Source organism: Prosopis cineraria, unplaced genomic scaffold, assembly GCF_029017545.1.
Source record: "Prosopis cineraria cultivar Desert tree isolate PC_DT_omini unplaced genomic scaffold, ASM2901754v1 PC13, whole genome shotgun sequence".
NCBI lineage: Eukaryota > Viridiplantae > Streptophyta > Magnoliopsida > Fabales > Fabaceae > Prosopis > Prosopis cineraria.
In genome coordinates, this window is record NW_026555344.1 from 4,997,788 (window position 1) to 5,011,832 (window position 14,045).

The 14,045-nt window shown below is 30.1% G+C and overlaps 1 protein-coding gene across 1 annotated transcript; it reads right to left on the bottom strand.

Annotated features, from left to right (window-relative positions):
* Positions 1 to 4,203: 4,203 nt before the first annotated feature.
* On the bottom strand, positions 4,204 to 5,777 carry LOC129290945 (allene oxide synthase-like). Its single transcript, XM_054928008.1, has one exon. It carries the CDS (start codon positions 5,775 to 5,777, stop codon positions 4,305 to 4,307), a length of 1,473 nt encoding a protein of 490 aa, XP_054783983.1. The 3' UTR covers positions 4,204 to 4,304.
* Positions 5,778 to 14,045: the final 8,268 nt, after the last annotated feature.

Genomic DNA, 14,045 nt, shown 5'->3' on the forward strand with positions numbered 1-14,045 from the left:
ATACTTTTTTATAGAAAGTCAATAGCTTATAAATGACTATATAATCTAGTCAGCATGGTTTATTGGTCTTGTGCAGCGCAGTTTGTTTATTTATATTAGTTTTGAAATACTTTTTTTATTAATAATTATAAGATTAAAATATATTTTTAATTTTTTAATTTTATATAAGATTTTAATTTAGATAATTTTTTAACTCTAACATTGTTAGTTTTAAATGTTAATCATTATTTTTTAAAGAAAATTAAATTTAATATGTCAACATTTTAAAATATTTTATTAATATTTAAAAGTTTAATATAGATTTTTTAAAAAATAAAATTAATAGTACTCAGGTTAAAGAACTAAAAAAATATTTTATAAAATTAAAATATTAAAATAAAATATTGTGTAAAATTAAAAAATTAATATATATTTTAACCTAATTATAATATAATTATTCAATGTAATATGTATGAAAAGTCTTGAAAAGTGTTAGGTATAATTATAGAATTGAAAATATGAACCGGCCAAAATTATATAGATTGTCCTATATGAGTTAGAAAAAATATCAGTTGAATGGAGATGGATTCAATTTATATTTATATAAGTTAAAAAAACTTAATTTAACTCAATTCTTAAGAGTTAATGAATTAAATAGATTAACCTGCTATCCTATTTTATTTTATTTTCAATTTATATTTTATAATTTTTTTAAAATATACCTAAATGAAAATAATGATAAGTTTTAATATTATGTTATGATTCATTTTAGATATATCAAAATTTTAACTCATAATATTTATATAAGATATTTAAATTGAGCCAATCAACTCATGTCCATTTATTTATTAAAAGTCATGAATCACCAATGTTCCTCCCTTTTTTCGTTATTATATATATATATATTTAAAAAAATACATGAATTAAATGAGTTAATCTTAACTAATTCATATAGTTTACTAATTATATGGTTGAGGGCAAAAAGAAAAACTCATTTTTATTTAGACTAATTTTTTTCAATTCAACTCGACCTATATTTAGGACTAATGTGTACAATTCCACGCATATTTCTGGCTCTAGGTATAGAAGTACCAAAATGCTTTAAATTATAATAGTCCGTAAAACCCCATTGCCTAGAATCAGCGGGCTGTGAAGTTTTCGTGCTTTCATTTAATAAAGAAATAACAGAAAGAGTTTCACGGGGAGACAGATCAACGTCGACCTCGGTGGGGGCCACTAGTCTTTGCTTTCAGGAGAATGTGTACGTTTTTTTTTTTTTTTGGGCCAAGAATATGCGCATATATAATGATGGGTGCTAGATGCCTTATTAAAAATATATTAATTGATAATGCTTGTCGCCTAGTTTTTTATCACATATTATTTAAGTATTTAATTTAATTTAACATGTACGTCATATATCATCATGCACTGTCTTAAAAATGGCAACATCACTGCTGTTTGGCGTTCTATTTTACTTACATAACTTTCGCATCACTGCTGTCATATTCGTAATTTGTATTATTATAGCTATTACTGTTAATTGTTGATTATTAACCTTAATTGTGGTTTTATATTATTGTGTAATGTGTAACATGAAATATCTTTGAGAAAGGTACATGGCCGGCTGACATGGAAGAATGAAAAAGAAGAAGCTGTAGACTTTAGAGAGTGGGGCATTTGCAAATGATAATTATGCACTGTGCCTCTCTCCATTCCCATTTCGCCCTTGACAATTAAGGCAAAGGCCACTGCCTTTGTATAAGTTGATTAAAAAATTAAAAATTATTATCTTCATTTAAAAATATAAAATATTTTTAATTAAATTTTATTTTTAAATTAATTTTATTTTTTATATTTATTTTTATTTAATAAAATATTTCACCTAAAAAAATAAAGTTATATATTCAATAGGGATATTTAAAAAAATAATAATAATTATATTTTAAAAAATTAAAAATATCTTACATTTTATAATAATTAATTCATTAAAAAATCTCTTACATTTTCAAACGGAGGAATTACGTATTATGCCTGACTCTTTCAATTTTGATTTGAAGTTAGTGATGGAGTGAATTATATTTTGATTTGATATTGTATTTTGTAATCAATAATTTCTATCTGATTTTGTCTGTTCCATCGCCCAATATTTTTAAAAATCTCAATGAATCATCACCATTTACCTAAAATAATTTGTATCTTGTTACCGTTGAAGACAATTTTTATAGTATTTCGAGAATGTACTTAACATTTTAATTTAATATGATTGTATATCTCAGAACTTAAATCAGAGATTTCAAGTTAATTCAACTCCTCAATCAATCAAACCAAGTGTTGCCCTGTAGTTTCTATTTGTTCTTAAATGTGCATCCATGTTAAATTAATTATGATTACAATGATTTTGATTTGAAAAGCTGATCATTTGGTTTGAGACCAATAGTTTTGTCATTCAGGTGATGGAAATGAAATTGGAAAATATTAAGAAAAAGATCCTTATTGATTAAGAGAGATAAATTTTCTATAAATGCAGTTTGGAGATATCTTGGGCAGGTTCAATCCAAAGTAGCATTGATTGAGAAACGAGGCAAAAATTATGCATATATCTTTTGAACTAAACTTGAAATGTTGTTTTGCCTCCCATATCATCAACCTATTCGAATGGAGTGAAACACCAGGAAAGGGTTTTATTGTGATTGTTGGGCCATCCTATAGTTTGGGCTTTCTTTTAATAGTGCTGGGCTTTAGATGACACTTAAGATTGGGCCTGAGCCCTATTGGGGCTCTCATTTTGCGATTCAGCTATTCCGAAGGGACCATTCTGATATCCATCTTTATCATCCTCTGTTGGGCCAATATATCCATCTTAATAGATGACTGATGAGGTGTCAATTTTAACTAATTTTCTTTTCAATTTCTTTTAGATCCACTTTGTTGCGTCTTCCAATAATCTTCTCAATCTCAAGTCATATTACTTGCTTGCTTTGAGTTTTTTTTATCAATTTTCTATAAATAATATTTTAGGACTTGTTTGGTTTAGTTTTTAAATTTCCTTTTCAAACGAAAATAAAATAAAAATTTGTTTAATTATGTTAATTCAAAAATATTTTTAAAATTAAAAAATAGGTTAATAGTGATGGTTGCAGCTGGTTAATAGAATAAAAATTAGTTAAGCTAATTATGCTTTTCAATAAAGTAGTATGTTAAAGTTGCGTGTTTCGAGAACAAGAAAACTGAAATGAAAACAGCTTAAAATGTTTCTATCTTTTGTTCAAAAATAAGAAAATTAAAACAGTTTTAAAAATAATTAAATTTAAAACAGTCATCCAAACAACTTTTTTATTTTTAAAAAAACAAAAGCCAAAGAGGTCTTTAGGAAAGGGATTTTTCAATTTCAAATATATCTCGTAAAAATAAATAATAAAATATTTTTTCCTTTTCTTTCTCTACCTTTGCTTTTCAGCCTGGAGAATTTCATATGGTATTATCATATTCACCCCACTCCGTTATATATATATATATATATATATATATATAATCAAAAGGAAAACCACTGCTAGCTACTTGTGGTAGCGACAGGCCGAGGCACGACCATCAGCAACATCATTACAAATTTTAATGAATGTTTTGATGAATTTCAAGTGCCCCTCATAATTATTTGCTCAATCGCCCCCCTTTTTTTCATGAATGAGTTGGATTCCAAAAACCCTTCAAGGTCTCCATGCTTAAAAAGCAGTGATACATAGAGCTAATCTACCAACAAGTTCTTCAAATCTGCAGTGGAATATTCAATCCTGCCCTGTATTTATTGCCCGACTACTCTATACTACACCTACATATTTTAAATATAAAATATATTTTTCAAACAGGAAAAATATTTTTCTCAAATACAAAACCTTTTCTCAATATTTCTTAAAGTGTAGCCAACCTATTATTTCTGTTAGACGAGGAGAGGAAGTATAACATTACAGATAAATTCTGAAATTGATCTAGTACATTATTTGTAGTTTCAAGCTACCAAAATAAAATATTATGTAATATTATTTTAATTAATTTTATTTATTATAGAATGTATAATCTCTTTATTTTGATCTAAATGTCATGTTTTCATTTGATAGACTATAAATGATATAACAGTCTACCTAATAATTTCTCTAACATTAGATGATACAAGAGACACACGTAGTTATAACGCCGTAACAATCACACACAAAAGAAGCAACTTTATTATTATGCAACAATCATGGTACTTAACGTGAATTAGGTTCCATGAAATTCTTAAATTTACTTCATTACGTGACAAAACTCGCTGAGTCAAACACACATAACCTTCACCAGAAGGAGGTGGCCTTGGTCAAGGAGGTGATGGTTACTGTGGGACCAAGCAAAGGCTTCCCCAGCTTAGCCGTAAACGTGTCGTAACGCAGGAAGAGCTCCACCAAAGTTACCCTAAGCATCAGCACCACCAGATCCCTCCCCGCGCACTGCTTGTTGTCCTCCGTCGGCTCCTCCGTCTCCCTCCCATTCGACCAATACACGTACTTCAACAACTTCTCTCCTTCCCCAACAAACCTATGGCCCAAAAACTCCTCCGGGTTCTTGAACACCCTCGGATCCTTCGTAACCAACGGCTGATATCCAAACACCATCTCGCCTTTCTTTATCTGAAACGCGGCGTCGTGGCTCCGGACCACCACATCCTCCTTCGCCTTCCCGTACTGGAACTGAACCGGCGGGTCTATCCTCAGCACTTCCCACACCACTGACTTCATCAGAGCCATCTTATCCAACGCTGCTAATGTCATCCCGCCTTCCTCCTTTACCACGCTCCTTATCTCGTCCGCGAGCTCTCTGTGTAAACCCTCCCCAGCTAATCCCACCCACTTCATCAGACTTGGAATTACGATTTTAACCCCGCCGTAAGTGTTAAATCCAAGAACGAAGAGCAAGTTATTGCATGCTTCGTCTTTACTTAGCCCCATACGCTCCGCTTCGTCTAGCGCCTCTCCGGCGGACGTGTAAATGGCGTCGTACAGCTTCCGGTGAAGCCATCTGAGCAAGAACGCCGGAAACGGCACCGTATGGAGGAAGAAATCTTCGATCACGTTAATGGGGAAGAAGTACCAGGGTAGTCCGAGGGATCCGAGCGGTGCAACCTGAGGATATACCCAGAACTCGAAGTATTTAGGGGCCCAGGATCCGAGTTTGGTTTGGTTCGGATCCTTTCCACAGTAGAATCGGAACACGAAGTTGAAGAGCTCGTTGTCGCTTATGGAGTTGAAATAGGCTTGGCTCTTGCCGTGGACCTGGTCTTCGAGCTTCTGAAACATCTCGGACAGGTGGCTTCGGAGAAGCGGGATGGCCTGGTCTTTCTTAGATGAGAGGAGGTAGAAGAAGAAGCGCTTGATGAGGGCGTGTTTGGGCTCGGAGGGGTCGAGGTAGGAGCAGATGCGGTGGCCACCGGTAAAGGTGGTAGAGGGCATGTAGGTGCCGGTGAAGACGTCGCGCTTTTCGACCTTGGAGACGTCAAAGAGGATGGGGAAGCTGAGGGCGTCGAGGACGGCAACGACCCTAGGGTTGGAGGCGACGAAGGGACCAGGAGGCATGTTGGTGCGGAAGACGGTGGAGTTGTGCTTGCGGATTCTGGAAATGAAGAACTTTTCGCGGCCTTGGTTGTAGTAATAGTCGTAACGGTCAAAAAGGGGGCCGATGAAAGGGAGGCCATAGCCGCCGGGGATTGGTCTGAGGGGGAGTCCGTCAGATTTGGAAGCACCGTCGTCGACGACTGAGGGAGGAGACGACATTGTTATCGGTTCTTCTTCTCGTTATCTTTTTGTAATGATTAATCAGTGCGTAGTCCGAGATCCTGATTAAGTGGTGAGTTATATATACAGTGAGACGTTGCAGAGCTGAAATGGATAGATTCTGGGTTTTCTGTATCTAAGAGATGACGTGTGTGTAGTGTTGAAATTATAAGTGTTGTGGGCGTAAGTCTCGAGGTTTTGGACGTGTCGTTAGGAAGAAGATGCTGCATGTCTAGCAAGTGACGTGGCTTTTTTGCACATATATATATATATATATATATATGAGTTCTGATATAAACATCTAAATGACATGCTCTTGAAAATAAACACGCCAGCTGGGAATTGCAAATATTAAAATGTGGGGAATGGATCATGTCAAGTTGAGAAACCATGAATTTCATGAAATTGTCCTTTCTAGAGAATATAGAGAATATTTTATACTTTATTATAAATGAGGAAAAATTTATTCAAAGATAAAACTTCATATAAATTCATCAATCTCACCTTCATAGAATTTGAATCCCAAAACTTGAGACAACTGAAATATAATACAGATGAGGATCGACGATCATCGGAAGTTGGAATGTTTGAAGTTCATGAGTTGATCAAAATTCTTTGAAAACAAAAAAAAAAAAGGTTCATGAAAGTATACCTATTCTATAGCTATGTATTCTATATGATATTGCGTACAACCAAATTTATAAATAACCTAAACTAGGTCTACTCTACATCAAATTTTGTGGAACTTACATTTTGAATTTTAAGGGATCGTCGAAGTACTTTCTTGAAACACAACATATAGAGACAGTTTGATAGACCCTGTAACGATGACATAGTGTTAATGACAACGAAACTTGAGAATGGTAATTATGAGCATGGTGGCATGAAAGGAGTCTAAGGCAAGGAGTAAGGAGTCTAATACTTTCAATCCAACGTGCCTAATAACATATTGGAGGTCCAATAATGTAACATCTCAATTTAAATTTTAATAGTTAATTTGGGTTAATAGAAATTTTGAAAAAAAAAATTAGAGATAAGCAAATTAGTAGGAGATAATTATTAAATCTAACTTAGGATATAATTCTAAATTAAAAATAATAATAATAAATAATATATTAAATTATTGTTATTATAAAAAAAGAAAAGGTATTAAAAAAAAGAAAGAAGAAGAAGAAGAACGAGATTGCTTTCGGCGGCCGCGTAATGATTACATGTAAAATAATAAAAAAAAAGAAAAGGAAAGAAGAGAGAGGAAAGAAGAAATAATTAAAAAAATGTGAAACCCACTGAATTTTTATAAAAACTCTATTTCCTTCACTTCTTCATTTTTTCCTTTGTGCGCAAGCTGAGGCAGAGTTAGCGTGAGTCGTCGGTGCGGGAGATCTAAGTTTTTAAGGTAAGAGTTTTTCATAGGATATTTAGGGTGTGATTTCAAGTTTTTTAAGACTAAATAAATGTTCTAAAAATTTTTCTTAATCATCCTTCCTCTTTAATTTTTGATTTTGTGGTGGTAGAAAATTTAAGATATAGAAGAGGGATAAATTTATGTTAAATAAATATGGTTTTTGAGGTTGTTAGTAGTATAATAAATGTTCTAAAGTATATTTGTTGATGATCTTTGAATTTGTGGCTTATGGATCAAATTCTAAACTAGATCTGAAAATATATGTTGATTTATTGAGGTTTAGATAATTATTTAGGATGGAAAATGAATTTTTATGGCTATAGGATTATGATTCAAAGCTAGAGACTCAATTTTTAATTTTTGGGCATTTTAGGTGCGAATTTATAAAATAAAAAGAAAATTTTGATAATAAAAATTAGTTTAGAAGTTGATTTTTAGATTATTATGTTTATTGATAATTAAAAGAGGAGTTAAAAATTTTACTTAATAGTATTAGCTCTAGATTTGTATTAAGATTGAGATCAGAAATTATGTTACATTTTTAATTCTATTATTAGAATTATTTTATTAGTTTTAAAAATTGAAACTAATATTTATAATAATATGTTATTTGTAGATTGCATTATTGGTGAAAATTGTGGTGGGAGAGAATTTTAAGGAATAATTTATTGAAAAAGCCATAAGGTAACGATGCTTTTAATTTGTGATTAGTGTTACTTCATGTTAATTGAATGATTATTGAGAAAATTATGAACTTTGTAATATTATAATTGTGCAATATTGTTATGAATTTTGTTTGATTATTGTGAAAGGTGTTGGGAGATTTGCTATTGTTGTATTTATGCACCACGTGGTACGCCCCTATTGGAGCTCAATAAGTGGCTTGTAAGGGCTCGAGCTAATCTACCTTTGGCCGGGTAATTTAGCACCCAGTGAGGGCTACGGCTCGAGGTTAATGGAGGGATATAAGGATGGTTATTTGTGTGTATTGTAATATTTCTTATATTTGTTAGAATTATATATTTTTAATTCTCACTCAATAAGCACACACTTAACTGTTTGTATATACTATCATAAATTGGCTATGGTTACTGGGACTTTTAAGTTTCATTATGTGGTTAATAATTTTCAGGAGAAGAGCCACGAGTGACACATAGAGGAGTCCCAGAGGCTTAGTGGCATAGATCCACTATCTCTTTTGGGTATTTAATTTATGATTTATAATATTTTATATTGTCAATATTAGAGCTTTTTGTTTATTGACAATTATTTGAATATATAAATGTAATTATACCTTTCAAACTATTTATAGTTTTGGTACACTTTGGATGACTGTAATTTTAATATTTAGTTTACTTTGAATTTGTTAAACTGGTATGATTATGAGGTCAAATAACTGGCTTGTTTTGAAAATTGACTAAATTATTTATTTTACTTGTTGGGAGTATAAGGATGGACAAATGTGATTTAGTTTACTTGTTAGGAGTATAAGGATGTATAAATGTGATTTAGCCTAATGGCATGTGGGAGGTAAAAATTTATCTGAAATGTTGTATTATGCAAGTTTAAGCCAATTATAAAATATTTTTATATTGAATTTATTGATATAAAATGTGTTGGGTGGCTGTAACCCAACTATGGTTGAATTAAATTATAAAAAAAAAATTGGTGTGTTACAAATAATAAGAGCTCGAATTAAAGCTATGAAGTAAGCCTTGCCTAGTCTTGTATAAGAAGTCTAAGAGCTTGGAGAGTATTAGGGCACTCCTCTTAAATCTAAAGGAGAGCATCTATATGTGTATAATGTGGTTAAGATTTAAATCCATGAGGAGTCAAGCCCAAGAGATGTAAACCTTAGCTCAATGTAAGGAAGACTACAAGTGGAGCCTCTTGCAAGCAAGAAAGCATGAAACCCTAGTGAAGAAATCAATGGTGGCGTGATTTTAAATCTTTTATTATCCTTCAATTGTATTCTTAATTATTTCCTATTTTAGTGGCCCGTTGACTTGACTCATTTTCTTAAGTACAACTCTTGTGATGTCTTCAAAGATTGAAGTTCCTAGAGGCAGGGGCTCTAGAGAATTTTATTCTTGATCATTATCCCGTTGTTTATTTTTCTTTCTTTCTTTATTTTCGTCACAAATTTTATCTTTTTTTTGTTCTTGTGTTTTGTTGTGTTTCAGAATTCTGTTTCTAAACTAGTACGATTCTATTTCCGCATCCCATATCACAGTTCTTTTTTATGTTGTATGCAAGTGCAAATTAATTTAATATATAAAATATTTTAATAACTTCGCATGTATATTTAGTTAAATATAAATAAATTAGTCATCAAATCAATTTACTTTTAATTAATCTAGTTTCTTATATCGTATTTTGTTCTTTCATTTTTTAAAATTTAAGTATGTTTTTTCTCTACTTAAATAATTTCACTTTTTCCATTAATCCACATAGTTGCTACTGATATTCTATTATCTATGTCAATCAATTTTAACAATGTCACCCTCCAATTCAAACAATTAGGCCCAGATTGATAAATGATAATTGGGGTAAGTTTAAGGAATTAAATTAATAAAAATAAAACTTAAAAAACTAAATTAATAATTGAGATAAATTTAAGGGACTGAAATTTTTATGATCTCAATTTTTTTTATCTTGAAAGTGACCTAACTATAACAATTTTCAGACCCACAAGGATCTTGGTTCTTAATGGATAATGGATATTTTAAATAAATAAAGTAGTAAATTACAATGACAGTGGCTTTCAAAAGTGGTCCTTAGAGCGACTCTCAATTAAATCCACCAAACTTTAAATATAACCCAATTAGATAGTTATATGAAAAAAAAAAATTACACAATTCTTTTTAATTCTTATGTGATTTTAAAAAAATTTAATAAGTATTTGTGAAATTTATTTTTATTTTGAACATGAACTTTATAAATCAAATAATTATCAATTTTTATGTCAATTTTGAGCCTTGCATTTCCTTTTTCCTTATTCTTTTTTCACCTGTAAATATTCTGGCTTCCATTAGATCCATCGATTGACCATGCTTAATTGGGGTAAGTTTAAGGAATTAAATTAATAAAAATAAAACTTAAAAGACTAAATTAATAATTGAGATAAATTTAAGGGACTGAAATTTTTATGATCTCAATTTTTTTTATCTTGAAAGTGACCTAACTATAACAATTTTCAGACCCACAAGGATCTTGGTTCTTAATGGATAATGGATATTTTAAATAAATAAAGTAGTAAATTACAATGACAGTGGCTTTCAAAAAGTGGTCCTTAGAGCGACTCTCAATTAAATCCACCAAACTTTAAATATAACCCAATTAGATAGTTATATGAAAAAAAAATTACACAATTCTTTTTAATTCTTATGTGATTTTAAAAAATTTAATAAGTATTTGTGAAATTTATTTTTATTTTGACCATGAACTTTATAAATCAAATAATTATCAATTTTTATGTCAATTTTGAGCCTTGCATTTCCTTTTCCTTATTCTTTTTTTCACCTGTAAATATTCTGGCTTCCATTAGATCCATCGATTGACCATGCTTAATTGGGGTAAGTTTAAGGAATTAAATTAATAAAAATAAAACTTAAAAGACTAAATTAATAATTGAGACAAATTTAAGGGACTGAAATTTTTATGATCTCATTTTTTTTATCTTGAAAGTGACCTAACTATAACAATTTTCAGACCCACAAGGATCTTGGTTCTTAATGGATAATGGATATTTTAAATAAATAAAGTAGTAAATTACAATGACAGTGGCTTTCAAAAAGTGGTCCTTAGAGCGACTCTCAATTAAATCCACCAAACTTTAAATATAACCCAATTAGATAGTTATATGAAAAAAAAATTTACACAATTCTTTTTAATTCTTATGTGATTTTAAAAAACTTCAATAAGTATTTGCGAAATTTATTTTTATTTTGAACATGAACTTTATAAATCAAATAATTATCAATTTTTATGTCAATTTTGAGCCTTGCATTTCCTTTTTCCTTATTCTTTTTTTCACCTGTAAATATTCTGGCTTCCATTAGATCCATCGATTGACCATGCTTATTCTGCATAACCCAAAAGAAAAAAAAAACACAGAGAATGTTTATTATTTTAAAAAGCTGTGCTGAATGTATTTTAGTTCTAAGGATAGTGAATGCTGGATTGATCATTAAACTTGTTAAAATATTAGTTCAAAGGTTAATAATTAAAAATATAATTAAATTAGAATTAAACTGTTATATGAGTGAATTATTTTATTAAACTGGTCAAATTATTAATCCCATAATTTATTGATTCAATCATTTGTATTGATTTAAATTTCAATAATATGAATATGACATGTGTGTGTGAGAGAGAGATTGTAAATCATTTTTGCGTTAGTTGAATGCAAATGTGAAAACGTCTCTTTTGTTTTGACCGCAAGTGTGTGAAAGCTTCGTTGCTTTTCATAACGGATTAATTAATAACCATGTCGCGTTGCGATATATTATCGTCGATCGGGTCCACCACGCGCACAATCATTATCAATTCCACAGATCAATAATCGAAGGAATATATTAGGTCCTGGGGACCAACACGGTCGTGCTTCGCGTGGGTGGGAAATTTACAAAAACACGTGGAAAGTAAGAATCTGTATATATATGGAGCATCTTTTTAAATTAGGGGACACGCACATTAATTTAATTAATTAAATTTATTTTCATGAAAGGATTTTATTAAATTTTGTAAATAATCTTAATAAGAATCAACAGATAAAATCGTATCAATAGGATGATCCTGAATAAGAAATGAAGAGGTTTAAATAATGACTTATAAATAACAACAAAATGTTTTATAACTTACTCTTAGGAACAACATAACACACACACACACATTCTTCCTCCAATCCAAATCACAACACCCTTCTAACCATATTCTTCGTCCAAAAAATTTCTATAAGGCGCCTCATAACAGAAACTGGAAAATTATTTCACATGTCTGTGTTAATTAATGAGTGAATAAATTTTAAAAATATTAAGTGTTTTATATTTCAGATAATGTATTGAAAATCAAATAAATCATTGAACTGATTGAGATAATGTTTTAAGAGTTATTGGTTCAATTAGGGGTTAAACAAGAGTCAGATCAATCATAATTAAAGTAATATATTTAAATTTAACTATACAGAAATATTCATATTTGACTATAAAAAACATTAATATTCAAACAAAGAAGTCTTTAATTTTCAAAGTAAATGAAGAATCCATCCATAAAATCTTATACATGTCTCATGCAAATATTAAGTATAGGTTTATAATAATAATAAAATACAACAGCATTTAAAATATTAATTAAAGGATTTAAATTTTATTTGGGCTTGAATATTTAAAAGATGAAAGAGAGAGAAAAAAAAAGAAAACAATAATAAGAGTAACTCGAGTCGACTCATTAACTATCACCCGGGTTGAAGCCGATTGGCTGATTCACAACTTTCTCGATTCTACTTGTCAACTAGCTAGACTGGCTCGATTATCGGTTCACCAGATTGCCGGTCCAACTAGCTGGTCCAAATATTTTACAATTACCATGATTTTAAATCAGGATGGACTACTCAAAAGAAATATCTCACAATTTTCACATAGGGAGTGCATTTTCAATAGTGGAAAAGGCCACTGAGGGTATCAGTCATGCATGGAATGGAAACCATTAAACCAACCTTTATCACTTTGTCGTCTCCATCGTCTCTTTTTCTTTATTTTCCCACCCGACCTCAAACCCTAATACAGACACAGTACTGCTAATGGACATCCCCACGTGAAACACGTCCCACCCCCTATTTTCTGCCACGTAACCAATGCCTCCCTAACGAAATTATATACTCATGCATGCTTCATCCGTTTCACTGCAATAATATCCCTTTATTATTAATCATCAGTTCAAATAAAAATATGTCTGGTTAAATAGCTATAAATATAAATTAAATTTTGATATTAATAATGCAAGAGAAAAAAATTAAATAAATTTTTAATGTAAAATTATTAAAAATAATGATATATTAAATTTTATTTGGTTAAATCAGTTTATCATATATTGTTTTTATTAAAAACAACAATTATAACCTTCAATGCAATAATTTCTCCGATATTTTCACCTTTACCCATCACTTTTCTTGGATTTTTGACTTAACTGAGTTCACTCGCTCTGTAACTCCGAGGGACCTTTTTTATCTTGTCTTTTTACTACGTGTTGTCTTCTTTTAATTAATATGTTTGCATCTTTCTTGAAAAAACAGTCACTTTAAAAGTTATCTTTCTTAAATTCATAAGATTTATTTTTACTTTTGAACTGTAAATAAAAAAATATAATTTTTTTAAATTTAATAATGAATCAATTTTATTTTTAATTTTAAAGATTTTTTATTATTTTATCATTTTTTTACTATTAATTGGCTGTTGGTAGGCCCTATATTATATTTTTATTTTTTTAATTATAAAATATATGAATTAGAGGATAAAAATGACTTTTTGAATAAAGTGAAGGACAAAAAAGAGTCTTAACTTAATAAAAAATATTAAAAAATAGTGAGCCTCACTAATGACTAACAAAACTTAAGTGTTTTTAATGTTAGATTGATAAAAAAAACTTTAAAATTAAAGGATGAAATTAATTTATAAGTAAATTTGAGGATATTTATTACTTTTTATGTATAATTTAAAGAAAAAAAATGATGCATAACCCAAAAAACAAATGTAATAATGAGCAATCGACAGATCATCTTTGGCGCTGGCCGGTCCATAACATAGCATCACTGAGAAAACTAGAAAAGCAAGAATTCGTCGCTTTGATTTTGAAAAGTTGTGTAC